This window comes from Amphiura filiformis, chromosome 20, assembly GCF_039555335.1.
Source record: "Amphiura filiformis chromosome 20, Afil_fr2py, whole genome shotgun sequence".
NCBI classification, from domain to species: Eukaryota; Metazoa; Echinodermata; class Ophiuroidea; order Amphilepidida; family Amphiuridae; genus Amphiura; species Amphiura filiformis.
In genome coordinates this window covers 30,432,193-30,448,480 of record NC_092647.1, presented here as the reverse complement: position 1 = coordinate 30,448,480, position 16,288 = coordinate 30,432,193, and the positions used below count along the sequence as shown (strand labels likewise).

Here is a 16,288-nt window from a genome sequence, read left to right as displayed (position 1 = left end):
TCAATCAAATGCGAATGGTCCTTCTTTCTCCAGATTGATTTTACAGTTACAATATTGACCTTTTCGGTAAATCCCGTAAGCCTTTGCGAGTACACCTGAAATGTCGTCATTTGACGTCCCGCCGACTTGCAATGCGCAGAAACGATTCATTGACGATTCATTATCAAGTAATACACGTTTTAAGCAAGGTCATGGCAAGAAGGTGCAAAGTATTCCAAACTTTTGTCCATGACTGTAAAACCGTCTACTTTGTGTCTTCAAAACATAAATGTAAAACAAAAATGACATCGTGTCTGTTGTATTTTGTCACACACAGTTCGTTACAGCTCGACAGCTGGTACAGCTTGATATTTGGATTTTTCACCCACTGGTCTGTAACATTTTATGGCAACAACATAGCAACCAATAACGACGATTTTTAATGTTACGGCAAATAAAAATATGTTACGCGACACTATATCACGATCGTGAAACCAACATTTGCCTATCTCGCCGCATTCTTCGTGCCAAAGAATACATCCATTGTCAATCAATAATCCCATAATTATCGGTCCGGGCAATCCACCTTATGAAAACAAAACAAAATATACATTTTAATTACCATGTTAACACAAAAAGAATACACATGCCACATGGGGGAAACAATTAATTGGTGTAAATGTATATAAAAAATACGATGAATCGCAGAAAACGTTGCTAAAGTATGCTTGCTAGATCATAGAAAACTATGCTACATTCTGTTAAAAGCTTTAAAAAAATGCGTTAAATTGCAGTAGCTTTTAAAACAAGCCGCGTTACTTCTTGCAAGCGCCAATTTGCTATCAAACCCTCAATAATATTCGTTTAAATATCTCCCTTCCTTTTTAAATTATGTGCAAAGTAAAAGTAAAACTATAACACCAAGGGATGGGTGTGCAATATGTTTGTTTTTGTGAAATAGAATTAGTTACCACGGTAACACTAAAATCAAACACTGTAGTCATCCGTGATATAATTTTATCGAAATCATTAATAGAGATACCTAAAATTGTTCGGTCTTTTTGAGAAAAAAATATATATCTTCAATATTAAAGGTCCAAATTTTCAAATGATGGACGGTATTAGATTTATAAAGTTTACTTCCAGGACTGTTAAATGTCAAAAATATAAAAAACACACATTTTTAATAATTTGAAATTATTTTTATTTTATTTCGCGAATTTCGCAATGCCCCACAGGATACTGCATACACCGTCCCACCGTGGTCACCACAAATAGATACGTTTTTGTTCACACCATTTAAACGAAAGATATCTCTGGTGTTAAATGTCACTGGGGAAATTAGAAAAAAAAAGAGCTTTCTTCTGAAACTAAAATGTCAGTTTTCATGAAGAAAAACGGAGGATGAGGCTGTCGATCGGGTCAAGGACCTTGAATTCCGTAAGAGGATTATTTTATTGTTCTCGAACTTTTATTTTGATCTTGGGTACTACTGCTGTAGATAACTGCCAGTTATTAAAACAAGCTAAAGATAACTTCCACTTATGAAAGCAATAACAGACTTCTATTATTTTATTGCCGTCATGTTGTTGTCAAGTCAAGTCAAGTCAAGTCAAGTCAAGTCAAGTTGTGATAAGACATTGTTCGTTATTACGTAACTTTATCTGGTAAAACACCAAACTTATGTCAGTGGAAACTTACAATCGTGACCTAACGACAGCCTCGAAAGTTTTATTTCCCAAAGGAATTCTTTCACTGCCCCTATGCCCATAAAATGCACGGCCGTTTACCGCCTATTTGTGACAACCACTTTGGGCGCCCTCAATTTAAGGCTTCCTGCTTTCTCGTAAGATTTACATGATATGTGTACGTAGATTATTGTAGATAGGTATAGCTTACGTAATATTAGTAAGCCTTAAATTGAGGGCTCCCTAGATATAAAAAAATTGTCATAATTAACGGCCGTGTTAATGTCCAATTTACCAGTGTATCATTAGACAAGGACAATAAATGAACCAGATCAGTTAATAACTACTTCAAATGACCCCGTTCAACAAGGTTGAAAAAAGTGTTACCCTATTTTCAGCTAAAATGATTTTGTAGCGCAATGGATTACAACATCCATATTATAAGAAGTAAATTGACACCTCAATCACATTTCACAGAATCATGGCAGGTCTATTCTAACAATGTTGAATCCATTGGGAAAAACGAATACATTTTGATTATTCCCGTCATAAGGCATTTCAAAACATCATACCTACAATATTATAAATATACCATAAATAATCAAGCGTAACATAATGTAAAAGACATCTCATACAACGACAGATATGTGAATTTTTAGATAAAAAGGTACTTGGTATAAAAATATAAACACTACCTCAGGTAAAAAGTGCATTCATGCTTGACAGTAAGTGACACAAAAGCTATTAACACACACCTCATCTATATTAAAGAGATGTGTATTTCTTAAAGAAAAAAGAAACGAAAGAATTTCTACACCAAACAATAATTTATTTACCTAATAATCTTCCAGCGAAGCCTTCTATACCCAATGCATATGCACGTAAACTTTCTGGTACACACCTTTAAGAATGAAATAATGTAGATATGTGTTGACTTTGTGGTATATCTATTGAAATACACTATATTGAACGTTAGGTATACGTACTAAATCTTTTCCAGGTTTATATTTTAGATACATAGCTGCAAAAAATGGGATATATAACAGGGCACTATTCGAAAGGCCGTATACATGCGTATAGTATAGTATAGTATAGTATAGTGCATGTACCGTAAACATTCGCCTAATTGGGCTGTAGGCTCCCTTGACATAACAGGAATATTAGACATAAACTAAGGGTGCCCTCCAATAAAAATACAACCAGCAAATAAGGGCACAAATCCTTCATTCTTGTTGGGATTTTTAAAGGAGGAAGCTCTCTGTTTGTACATGAAATTTACCTCAAGGCAAAGGAGCCCACGTGCGCCATTAGGCAAACGTTTACGGTATTTAATTACCGTTGGATGTGTAATTTTAGTCCCTGCGGGTATATCAATAAGCTTACACAATTTTGAGTAAAAGAGTGTCAGAAATCAACACAAGAAACGGTATAATCATTACACAAGCATGTGGTGTAAAAAAATTGAACCCCGTTTATGTGTAAAAAAGGAACACCATACAGGTGTAAACTATTACCCTTGCTGATTTTAGTCAAGTTTACCCCATTTAGCGGTTCCCCACAATCGTGGTCGTCACTGGTGTTCAAATCTCTACCTAAATAAAGTTTACTCCTTTGACGATCATGATTGCCCTGTAAGCTAGTGATGTTTTCCGTATTACACCATATAGAGTAAACAAACATCAAGTTTGTGTACAAATAAATAACATGATATTAGTTGCCGAGTAAACAACAACAACAACAACAACCAATGCTTTAATGTAACTTTAATAGTTTAGTCAGTTACTCAAATTTGGAAGTCCCAAAATGGCGAAATACTCGTCTACTTGCATGGCTAGGCTAGGTTACTGGTTCACAAGGTAAGAACCTAGGTAACCGGTTCATTAGGTACAAAACAAGAATCATTGCATTAATTAGCAAATAGATGAATTAATTAATATCGACTAATACATTAAAAATGAATTGAATAAAAACTGTCGCATTTATACCTACCGAAGCAATGTTATAAGTAGTGGTGTTTCGCAGAAAGAAAATGTGAAGATCATCGTCGATAAGAAAATCATAAATATATAAAATGATGTGCAAGTTTTACCACAAAAACCATCGGTAGCGGTAGAATCATTGTCTGTGTCAACAATACAAGAGCAGTTTGCATACTCCTGTGAAAGTACAACATGTACATATTTAAACATATCTTACTTTAACCACATGTATAATTTAATTGTAATTTTTGTATTTGTTGAGATAAGCTGGAAACTACAAATATTGTCATTCTTTTCGATTTCAAATCCAATCTACGATCAAACAACTTGACCTTTGGGTTATATAACATTAGAATATTTCCTGTGATTTTCTCATGCCCTATAACTAAAACCCGTCACTATGTTTTGCAATGACTATAGAGGGCAGACGCGTACCGGGTGGGTGCATCTTCCTTTGGCCCGGTTTCAGGCCACAGTCGTTTTAATTGGCGTCCATTTTAGCATAAAATAGCGAATTTTCCCACATTTGCTAGGGTAAAGTCATTATAGTAGTAGGTCAGTTGGACGATTTGGAAATTTTGCCTATACCCTTGCTCGGTGTTCCCGATAGAGAGGCATGATATGGGGCCGTAGAGGGCAGCGGCAACCTTTAAAGTGTGCTGAGGCTTGTGGATCAACGTCAAAGTGATGGGCATTTGCGTAACATACTACATGTATAAATCAGTGTGCTTTTTTTGTTGATTTTTTAAGAGAAGGCTTTGATGAATCGCACAATGCATTGCATAGAGACGGCTTATAATATGCTGCTATTCACTAAGCGAAAATCATCAGGTTATTAATCAAAAATCATTTCAGCTTCATAAAGTCCGCAACTGATGCGCAAGTACTCTCAGCGACTTATATTGTGATTACCCCCAGCTGCTCCCCATTTTACACCTGGGTGGAGTGAAGCAATTGGGAAATTGGCTATCTTGCCCAAGGTTGCAACACACTGGCCGTGGTGGGGATCGAACCCGCAACCTTTCGATTATGAAGCTCGGGCCCTAACCATTAGGTCACCCTGCTATGATAATTGTCAATTTTCAATTTTGAGAACAAGTACAAAAAATGGATCAAGCATGTATTTAAACATATTTATTCACCAATCTTTGCACAAGAACAAATGAAAATGAGACATAGTAAAAGAAATAATCAGAAATGAAAAGGGTAATTACGTAACTGATGCATATGCTTGAACCATATTTTGTACTTATTTTCAAAATTACCAAAAAATTACTTGGTAATTATCGTAGCAGAGTAACGATATGGTCTTAAATCATATTTTGGTGCCAAGTAAAGACTATTAATACATTTATACGACATGTTGGTTTTAAAATTTACAAGAAACACAGTGTCCCTTTTCGAATTCAGAAGATCATAAAAATACTTAAAATTCTAAATTAAATTTACTTCATTTGTGTAATTGGTACAGCCAGCGTGACATGAACTAAAGAAAACGATTCCATTTGAGCCACACACTGGTAAAAACTCATCTGTTGAACAATTGCAGGCAGTGTTGCAAGACGCATCAAGGGACGGAAATTCATTATATGTCCTGTAAATAAAACGATGATAAATCATATCGTGGGTGTTATGTGCTGTTATAATGACTGTGTTTTTATTTAGCCCTTGAATTCCATTTACTTATTATTATATAAAAGAATAATATTGTATCAAAGAAAGGTACATTTTATTTATTATGAATCAGTACATTTATTAATGTTTAAATTTCTAACATAACACTAATATGTACATATATTTCCAGCTCTTTTTAACATAGATTTTCGTTTCTTTTTCAACTTTTTGTAGTTTTTTTTGTGGTATTTTTTATTCTATAAATATAAGCAGTATATTTGTGTGTAAATATTGAGGGTGCTATTTACATACATTTTTAAATTAATTAAGCCAAATATAAGTTATTCCTAACATTTCATGATAAAATGTTTTTTGAAAATTTCGTCGCTATTTATGATGTGTTAATGCCATTTTACTTCTTGTAAAGATGAAAACACTATTTAAGATAAATAGCGCCATCAGTGTTCACCTTTTCTTTAAAATGTCGTAGTTTTACAAGCTATCAAACAACCGTGGGTTCCAAATATGCATATAAATTATAATTACTCTAAAATTGTGATTAAATATGTATTTTAATGACTACATGGTTTGATATTTTTATACATTTTTTGTTCACATGTGCTACATGTTGTACATTTTAATGCTACCAATGCTACCCTGTATTGCATATTGGAGTTGTACTAAGTGGCTTTGACATTCAGAAATGTTCTTAAAATGTTTTCTTCAAAACGTTTTAATAACATTTAAATGTCGGGTTATATAAAGGTCATAAAAACGTATTTCAAACGTTATTGCAAATATTGTGGGCAAACATTTTTCGCAAAATAGTTTTTCAACCCAAAAATAACATTCTGCTTAGAATGTTTTGTATCAGGTTTTCAAAAATGTTTTTGGAATGTTATTAAAACGTATTTATACCCTTTATATAACCCGACATTTAAACGTTTTCTGTAAAACATTTTGTGTTTGCTGGGCAGTAGATTATCAACAAATGTTTTTCAATGTTATGAAAACGTTTTATACCCTTAATATACCCTTTATATAACCCGACACTTAAAGGTTTTCTGACAACATATTATAACCTTTTGCGAATGATGTCGAAAACGTTTTGTGTTTGCTGGATACCAATAAGTGTTGATCAGAACTGAAATGCACTTGTAATGTACCAATTTCGAATGTGGACGGAGATTTAAAAAAAATGGATCTTAAAAGTGGCACATACTCAGAAAATTTGAATGGCCTTCTGTAACAAATGTTATAAACTTACTGAACACAAATTAACAGGGTGAGTTCATTGGACAACCAGTAATCCGCACAGTTGTTTTTGTACCGTATGTTTATAACATTTGACTCCAGTGGGGGCATTTAAACTTTCTAAGTACGTACCACTTTTAAGAGCTATATTTTAAGCTCCTCCCATTTGCAGAAAATTGGTACATTGCAAGTGCATTTCGGCTTCTGACAAGTGCCAATTTAGAAAGTTTCGAAGTTTAGAAATATCACCTCAAACTGCAATAAATTGGATAATAACAGAACAATGTTGCATAAAGTCCAAAATTGTGTCCCCCAAAGCGTAAATTAAGCCTCTTTCCAATCCGCCATTTTAGGTGAATGCGCTGCTTTATGAGCACCATATTGTAAACTCATGAAAAGCACATTTTCTATCAAACTATTATTTTATACCATCTCCCGACACACCCCAATTAATATTTAGACGGTGCGGTTTATGTAGACCCCTTCCAGACGAGTCTTGGCAATTCGTGAAGAAATATTCCATACTAAATGTCAAGTCTGCATATCGCTAATTTCAAAAAATCTAAATTACTAATTGATATCAAAAGGACATTCCTCATATTCCGAATGCAATTCGATATGCCCTATGTGCACTCATGTCGCACAAAAATACCGTGCAAACGTTGATACCCGATCCGTTAAGGTTGGATGATGACCCTACACTATTGTACTTTATCTATTGCCGTTAAAAGCTCTCCATTAATTAATTAATTAATTAATTAATTAATTAATTAATTAATTAATTAATTAATTAATTAATTAATTAATTAATTAATTAATTAATGATTGGTGGCTCTAAACAGATCCGTTCAAAGTGGATTCATCCTGGCCAACTGAATAATCGGTGGGTCTGATTTAGTAATTCATGCCTACAGTATGATGAAATAATAACCCATGGACCTCTTCTGAGCATCTTTATAGTATTAACTGCTTTCTCTTAATATGAACTTACACATTAGACGGATATTGAACATTGACACCAGCCACACGCTGCTCCTCACATCTTAGAAATAGCCCCGAAAGAGATATGGTACAAATAACCATGCTTCCTAAGTTCATTTTCAACATTGCGGGTATGGTCAGACGGAATCGTTTAATAAGCCATCCGGAAACGATCATGGCTGAGCAACCGCTCAAGGTAGCACTAATGCCTAATGTAAAAAGAAGAAATATACACCTCGCACACAAAGTCCAAGTGGCCATAATTATTAACACAGATAAAAAGGAGCAATCGATTTTATATAAACAGGTGGCTAAATGGGCTATTCCAGTTTAACCCTATACACCTCCTATGGAAGACATGCTCTTGATCTTCCATACAAAGAGTATAGATTTTATATAGGGTTACCTGAACTCAATTTGAAATCTACACTCACTGAGGATGATCAAGATATTAATAATTGTATTAAATAAAGTTTGGTGCACTTGAAAAATTGAAAGTAAAATTATACGCTTTAAATACAGGAAGTGATTTCAAAATTGAAAAGACCGAGGTCAGTGATACCGTAGAACGCCAGTAACTGCGTAATATTTCCCAATCGTACCAAATTCATTCAAACTTGCCGGTATATAATCACTGTTCATAACGACACACGACACACGCCACGGAATGGTCACAGGGGTGAAAATATGATTTCAGTTTAAAAAAGTGCTACTCCTTCCACAAATACAATAGCACAGAAGTGCGCTGAAATTTTAGCTATGGGGCACTGAATCGGTCGACTCGGTAACACTGCCCCGCCCCGACGGGTGCCTATGGCACGTACCTGCTCTTTCTCCCTAGCTATGCCACTGCGTGCATCCATTGTCTCATATAATACGCAATACGGTACCATTGTTTTGGTATGTTAGTTAGGCGATAGGTGAATCACAGACTAATAAAGATAGTATTTTTTTGTCTAAATGTCAGAATTCGGTTTCATGAGAACAAATTGCTACTTTACCTACAGCAACGCTAGCATCTCCAGCACTCAACCCAAATTGCTGCTCTATAAATTTGGGGATAAACACCTCAGCTCCAGTTAAGAAGATGGCCTCACACACAACGTTGACAGTCAGAAGAATAAATATTGGATTCTTAAAGAGAAGTTTTGTCGCAAGAGGAACATCATCTATTCCTTGACCAAAACCTGGCTTCGAAGCCAACTCCAGACCTTCTACAGCGTGACGGCGTTCTTTTCGTTCAGCAAGAAAGTCATGTGTGCCTTAAAATGTTATTTGAATACAATAATTATATACAATATCTCTTTTCTATCTATTTAAACCAAATACATTTTACACCATGCTATAGTCACTACACATGGTATTATAGTCAAGACCAGTTTCAGTATTTTTATTTATTTGTATGCAAATTGAGGGCGTTATTTACGTATAATTTAAATCTAAATTAGCCAAATTATATGAATTATTCCATTCGGAATGTTTGTAAAAAAATTCTAGCATGTGTTAGTCTTGTTTCTGATGTTCTAACGCCATTATAGAAGTATCTACCCCTTGCAAAAATGCAAACAAGATAAATAGCGCCATCATTGTTCACCTTTACTTAAAAACAACTACACTTTTACATGCCATCAAACAGTCGTGTTGTTTATTCATTTGTTAGTTACTTGAACAATACAACTTAATAAATAAATAAATAAATAAATTTCGGTGTTTTATATAGCGCCTTTTCCGGATATTAGAGGGATCAAAGCGCTGTAATTTCGCTGCCATGGTGGATCATCACAATCAGATCGCATCAACTAGGCTGGTTGCAGCCGAACTTGGCGCAAACATATCCGCACTTAGATTGTAACATCCACCAATTATCTATGCAGCTCCCCAAATTCCATTGGGTGAAGGAAGTTTTATGATAGCCAAACAACTAATCACCGATTTTTTGAAAGCAGGAGGAAACCGGAGATCCCGGAGAAAACCTGCGAGAGCGAGCATGGAATCGGGATAAACCAAGTGCACATGAGTCCTTGGGCCGCGCCGGGCTTGAACCCGGGACCTCAGTGGTGCAAGGCGAGGGAATTACCGCTGCGCCAACTCGCCCTCCCTTAAACTTAGACATATGACGCTCTGCCAGCATGTTCAGTCAAAAAAAAGAAGCATTACATGATGATAATCGCCATTACTGGGATTGGGAGAATAACAGATATGATCAGCGACTTTGATAAATACGATGATCTCATTTTACGCCGTAATTAATTTGTTACTTCTCCACGATACCCAACCTTAATGCTTCCACATTTAAATGGCTTACCTGGTAGCTGGGGAGGGAAACAACTCAATGACACAGCGTTGAGCAGTAACAATAGTCCACAAATCAGAAACCCCAACCACCATGCTCCTATCCACTGATGACTCGACGCATCGATGTCAAAACTTTTGAATAATAATCAGATTGAATAGTTTTGATTAATCATAGGTAATACAAAAAACAAACAAACAAACAAACAAACAAACAAGCAAAAAACAAACAGGTGATGTACATGTAAGACCAACTATAATTTTATAACTTTAGAAATAGCTTATTGGACTTACGTTACCAACTTTACTTGCAGAGACAATTGAATATATGAATACAAAAGCCACCCAAGTCCATTCTATGACCAAATTGAGTTAAGCATGGGAAAGTGTTGCTATATAGGCCTGTCATATGTATGAAAGAACAACTCAAATTCATCCTCTGTGTCTATTGAGCATGTGATAAATAGCATGTATGAAAGAATCAACCCAAGTCCATGATTTGAGTCTTGTAACACATTGATTGAAATCCAGTATGTATAAAAGTCCACTTGTACGATCTTCATTGCTGGAGAGTGACTTTTGAAAAAAAATGGGTTTAATCAAGGAAAGTGTGTGGTTTATATTACATGGCAGAATGCTTATCAACATTATACACAACTGTGTGCTTTATTTTGTATTATCTTACTAGTGGTAATCTCATTCCAACATTATTGTCTTTGTATATGATTCAAAAAACCACCCAAGTCCAGAATTTAAAATGAACCCCACGAAGTCCCTGAAATGCTAATCGTCATACCTAATACAGTTTAAACCATCCACTTGCACGTACAACTTACCATATTGACCAGGTAAATCAAACTGAAGGAATTAAAATGATACACAGGTTTTTTTCTCAAAATCACTTCCCATGGACTTGGGTGGGTTTTGGATTCATGTATTCAATTTTTACCTAACCTGATGTCTTGCGGGTATATGAGAGCATAGGCCGGTCTCAATCTACTGGGAACGCCCACTCTGGCCACAGTCAAATGTAGTAGATATTTGCAAACTAAATGGTGGAACAGATACCTGCGACACAACACCAACTGGCCCACTCTAATCGCAGCTGTTCCAAAGTGGGCATCACCATGGGTGGTAATACAGTAAGCAAAAGAATTAAGGTAGCAGTTATGTTCACCCCTGTATATCCTACATAAAGACAAATGTGTCGTAAGTAAAACAAGCAGCCGATGCCTGTACTCTTTAGCTCTGATTTAAGACCTTATTTGTTGAAATTGGCTGAGAATTAAAGAAACGGTAGTCCAAAACCGGTTGAAGATACGAAATAAAAAGTTGCACTTTTGTGTTCTAATCAATGAAAGCACGATGCTAGTTGTTCGTGCTAATCAATGAAGGCACAGCGCTAGTTATCTTGTTCGCGAACGCTTTGTGTACAATAGGGCATGCATCGTGGCAAACTGCAGCTTTTAAATTTGCATCTTCCTTGGGTTTTTGGATCGTCGTGTCTTTATTTCTTGGACAATGTCAACGAACGAGGTCTTAAATTTGAGCTGAAAGATGCAGCTATTGGCTGTTGGTTCCAATTATGACATGTATGCCTTTGTTTAGGATATACAGGGGTGAACGTAACTGGTACCTTAATTTTTGGCTTACTGTATATTGAACTGTTGCCATATAATAAAGGGCCAATTGGAGTTGGGACCAAGGAATCAATTCTATTTGCGAAAATATCTTATAGTTTGTTTTTGTAAATATCTATACCAGATTTGAATGAAACTAGAGTAGGGCAGCCGCAGTAGACTGAGGCTGGTTCGTGCTCTCATACCTATATAATACATTTCATCATTTGAGCGAATTATAAAAGTTGGTTTCCAAGCAAAAAGTAATGTACAGAATTAAATAAGTTAATAGTTTGTTTTGTTGGTATAAACTAAGACAAAAATAATATTGTATTGTTATTTTCATCGTCATGTATCTGTTTTTTGGTATAAGCTAAAGACAAAAATAATATTGTATTGTTATTATCATCGTCATCTTTCTGTTTTTTATTTTTAAAGGCCGACGATCTTCTGTGATTTGTCTATTTCGCATTTGTGGCGGGAAACGGATTTTTTTCACGCAAAGGAACACGGATCTTATGCATAAAGTAGCGTGTGCGGTTCTAACGCTGCTACATGTATGTAATACTCCAGTGGTTTTCTAATTACCTGCTTGGATCAACAGAGGGAAAGTCTGTGTACAATATGTCAATAGTTATACCACCTATGATATATCCAAGGGCAGGACCTAGTGTGGTGAACATCACAGCGATACCTGTAAAATATTAAAAATGCAAATACATTTTTAATGTAGCTTTGTTTTCCAGCAAGTTAGGCCAAATAAAAAATAAAACATGTTTCACGTCCCCTCCCGCTTCCTTTTTTGAGGTTTCTTCAATTTTATTTTTATTTTTTGAAATTCAGTTATAACTTTTCAAAAAATATGTCTAGGAAGTAGAGGTGCTTTCTATAGCCTTGCTAATATACAAGAAACACTTTTATAAGGTTTTGTGATAGTTAGAGGGGGCCTCTCAGAACAACAAATAAAAAGAGGCCTCCTCCTCTTTCCAGGCATTATTGTATACGCTAAAATAGCTCTAATTATGAGTATTTACACCGATTTTGCGATAAAAAATAAAAAATAAAAAGCCCCCTCTTCCTCCTTTTTTTCAAAAACCCGGACGTGAAACATGTTTTTTATTTTATTTGGCCTTAATGACAAGTGTTGCACAGATCGTTAAATCATTATTTTGTAAAATTCTACAATTATGCCATAAATTACATTTGTCTGCCACGTTCGTTAAATCGTCGTAGTTGAAAATAACAACAACAAAAAAACAAAAAAAAAAACAAAAAAAAAAAAAATACACGTCAATTGCAGCATATTAACTTACCCTTGAAAATATCACAGCAGCTAATTTACACGTGGCCATCTTGAAAAAAAAACCCCAAATAAACAATAAGGGCCTGCATCGCCAATTTTTGAAAATAGTATGAACGATTTACATCTTGTTGGTTTTTTTTGGTTTTATTATCCTTCGCCCCAAGCAATTCCGCTTGTTTTGGTGTACGCATGTAATACTCTTTGTAATAATTATAATACTTCGTAACTTATACTTACCAAGATACATTCCTGCAACTTTATCTTTAACGCTCTCGTCAATAAAAGCCATTATAAGCACGCTTGAGCTTGATCCCAATCCAAGCATAAGTTGACCAATAAGGAAGATGTATAAATTCGATGAAACACTGGATATGGTTTCTTCGTCATTGTTAGTACAAGAGTGTGTGCTATTATGTTCTCCACATAAATTCGTTATGGAAGAAGATTGTTCTGGAATGTAGATATCCGTTAGAAAGTGAGGCAAGGTAAAAATAATACATCCAATTCCCTGTAAGATTGCACCTATTGCCAACCATCTTGGTTTACTACCATGTGCACCGAAGTAACCTACAAGGACAGTGAATATGGATGATGGAATCTCATAAACACCGGGAATTAAGGCGCTTTTTGAACTTGAAAGTTCAAAACGTCTTTCAATACTGGTTATAGAGACATTCGTGAGTCCATTCACGGCCATGCCGGCAGTTAAAGACCAAAGACAAGTCCAGAAGAGAAGCCATCGGGGATTGTTGAAGTAATGGAGACAGTCAGGACGGCAAGAGAACCAGCCACACTTAAGGTTGGTATCAACAGGATCCCCGTCATGTTCATGTGAGATTTTGCTGTCTGTTGTAGGATGCTGGTTACCGTTTTCGTTGATCATGATACTTTGAATTGAGGCAAGCTGATGAAGAAATAATTAATTCTACAAGATAAACTTTTGAATACATCTGCTGAAATATTACAGGCGTAGTGAAAACTAAAATATTATTAAATTAAGTAAGCGGTGTATACCATTAAAAGTTTGAATGTCATTAAAATAATTGCTAATAGTAATACGTATTAGCCGTAATGTTATAGAGATTCCAAGTTAAAAAGCGTCTTTAACGTAGGATTAACTATGAATGGGAATTTGAATCTCACAGTCACGTGTAGAATAAAACATCCAGAGCGGTTCAAGGTTAGTGACTATTTTCAACTGGAGCGATTTGGTTATTATTATTATTATTATTATTATTATTATTATTATTATTATTATTATTATTATTATTATTATTATTATTATTATTATTATTATTTGCTCATGTATATAGCGCCTCTTCAATAGATCGAGGCGCTTTACAAGATAAATACTAAAATACACAATTTAAAAACACGAAAGAATATACTGAATAATATAAAATACAATGCAATAATGATATCATCCTGCGAATGGCAATGAGCTTTGGCAAAAATTACATTGATCATTTCATAGCGAGCGTATAGAAGGATTCAAATATCACAGATATACTTTTGTAGGTCAAGCGGTTCTTGAGTTATGTTGTAAAGAGGGCTGAAACCATATCATCTTTGTAAAACTTACAAAACTCATTTAACACTAATAAATCAAGCATGCTAGTTTTTAAGGGGGTACTACACCCCTGCCCAATCTTGTGCCTATTTTTGCATTTTTATCAAAAATTATAGCGCGTTGGGGACAAGTAAGATACGTATATTATAGGGGCAAGGACTACAACTACTGCATTTTATTTCAGCACAGACAACAGTTGTGGAGTTACAGTCGAAAATGAGGGAAAACCAATATTTGATCAATAAATCAATAACTACTTGCTTTGAGTTGCTGAATGTTCAGTACAGTAGTTGTAGTTCTTGCCCCTATAATATAAATATCTTACCTGTCACCAATGTGCTATAATGTTTGAGAAAAATGCAAAAATAGGCACAAAATTGGTCAGGGGTGTAGTACCCCCTTAAATTAAGTATTTGATTTGTGTTATTTTCCAATAATGTATTGATTTAGATTTAGATTGAAAATCGAACTTTCTGGCTGCCTCGACCAACATTACTTAGTCAACCCTAATACGTACCTCCATGCAGCTAGCTATTGTTCATGTTAAGAGAATAAGCTGCAAAATGGTTGGTAATACTAACAGGTAATACTCCACACAGCACTGGTCACAGTTTCTCGTAAAGAAGTTGATCGCATGCAGTAGAATTTAATTGTATTGTTTACAACCACTGTCAATGAACTAGCCCAATGTTTTAGAAGCAAAGGTCATCGAGATACTATTATATTGTTTATATACTTGCTGTTTACCTTCTAGATTAAATTGCTGTTCAATAATAGTAGGAAATATGCGGTTCTGTTTCCACCACGATTGATTTCCGTATGCCCGTTCGTGGCTCAGTATAGGGGGCCAGGGGTCAAATTATAGGCACCATACATCAGACTAAAAATATTATGGCAACATTGGTCTACCAACTATAATACAACGTTGGTCTATAAACCTTTTTACCCGGCTAAAAATTGAGGCAATATTGGCTCAAACCCAACATTAACGCTAGTGCTCTTTTGTCTGTCTGTGTGTCTTTCTTTCTTTCCTTCTTTCTTTCTTTCTTTCTTTCTTTCTTTCTTTCTTTCTTTCTTTCTTTCTTTCTTTCTTTCTTTCTTTCTTTCTTTCTTTCTTTCTTTCTTTCTTTCTTTCTTTCTTTCTTTCTTTCTTTCTTTCTTTCTTTCTTTCTTTCTTTCTTCCTTCCTTTCTTTCTTTCTTTCTTTCTTTCTTTCTTTCTTTCTTTCTTTCTTTCTTTCTTTTTTCTTTCTTTCTTTCTTTCTTTCTTTCTTTCTTTCTTTCTTTCTTTCTTTCTTTCCTTCTTTCTTTCTTTCTTTCTTTCTTTCTTTCTTTCTTTCTTTCTTTCTTTCTTTCTTTCTTTCTTTCTTTCTTTCTTTCTTTCTTTCTTTCTTCCTTCCTTTCTTTCTTTCTTTCTTTCTTTCTTTCTTTCTTTCTTTCTTTCTTTCTTTCTTTCTTTCTTTCTTTCTTTCCTTCCTTCCTTCCTTCTTTCTTTCTTTCATTTTTTCTTTCTTTCTTTTCTTTCTTTCTTTCTTTCTTTCTTTCTTTCTTTCTTTCTTTCTTTCTTTCTTTCTTTCTTTCAACTTTAAAAGGCTTCTCCTCCTTTCACACATGTATCGGCTATATCAGTACCTATAAGACGTCACTTGCACATATGCATCGGCTTTACCCAGTGCTTCTAAATTATACACAGATTTGGGGTCAAAGGTCATTAAGGGGGCAGATTCTTACAATTGCATTATCTGGATATCTGTAAAGGGTGTGGGGCTCAAACTCAATAATAACAAATCTCATGACGAGGGGAACATCTTGCAGGGTCAGGTTAAAGGTCATGCAGAGATCAAATTTTAGAAATGCATTTTCTGGACATATGTAAGGGGTACGGGGCTCAAACTCGGTGACAACAAACATAATGACCAGGGGAACATTTTGGAACATTTTGCAGGGGTTAGGTCAAAGGTCACCAATAAACTGTAGATCCCCAAATCAGAAATGTTTAGTAAGTGAGCCT

The 16,288-nt window shown here is 35.0% G+C and overlaps 1 protein-coding gene across 1 annotated transcript; it reads right to left on the bottom strand.

The window, feature by feature from the left end:
* Positions 1-320: 320 nt before the first annotated feature.
* On the bottom strand, positions 321-14,905 carry LOC140142265 (solute carrier organic anion transporter family member 4C1-like). The gene is made up of 10 exons (XM_072164233.1): positions 14,797-14,905; positions 12,947-13,613; positions 11,995-12,100; positions 9,801-9,922; positions 8,497-8,757; positions 7,506-7,704; positions 5,096-5,240; positions 3,657-3,823; positions 2,504-2,568; positions 321-565 (listed from the first exon to the last, which is right to left on the bottom strand). Exons 1-10 carry the CDS (start codon positions 14,800-14,802, stop codon positions 321-323), a joined length of 1,983 nt encoding a protein of 660 aa, XP_072020334.1. The 5' UTR covers positions 14,803-14,905.
* Positions 14,906-16,288: the final 1,383 nt, after the last annotated feature.

Coding starts and splice junctions, on each gene's coding strand:
- LOC140142265 (XM_072164233.1), bottom strand. Junction 9,923..11,994: donor CCCTCTGTTGATCCAAGCAG/GTAATTAGAAAA, acceptor ATTATTCAAAAG/TTTTGACATCGATGCGTCGA. Junction 5,241..7,505: donor GTTCAATATCCGTCTAATGT/GTAAGTTCATAT, acceptor TTTTATTTACAG/GACATATAATGAATTTCCGT.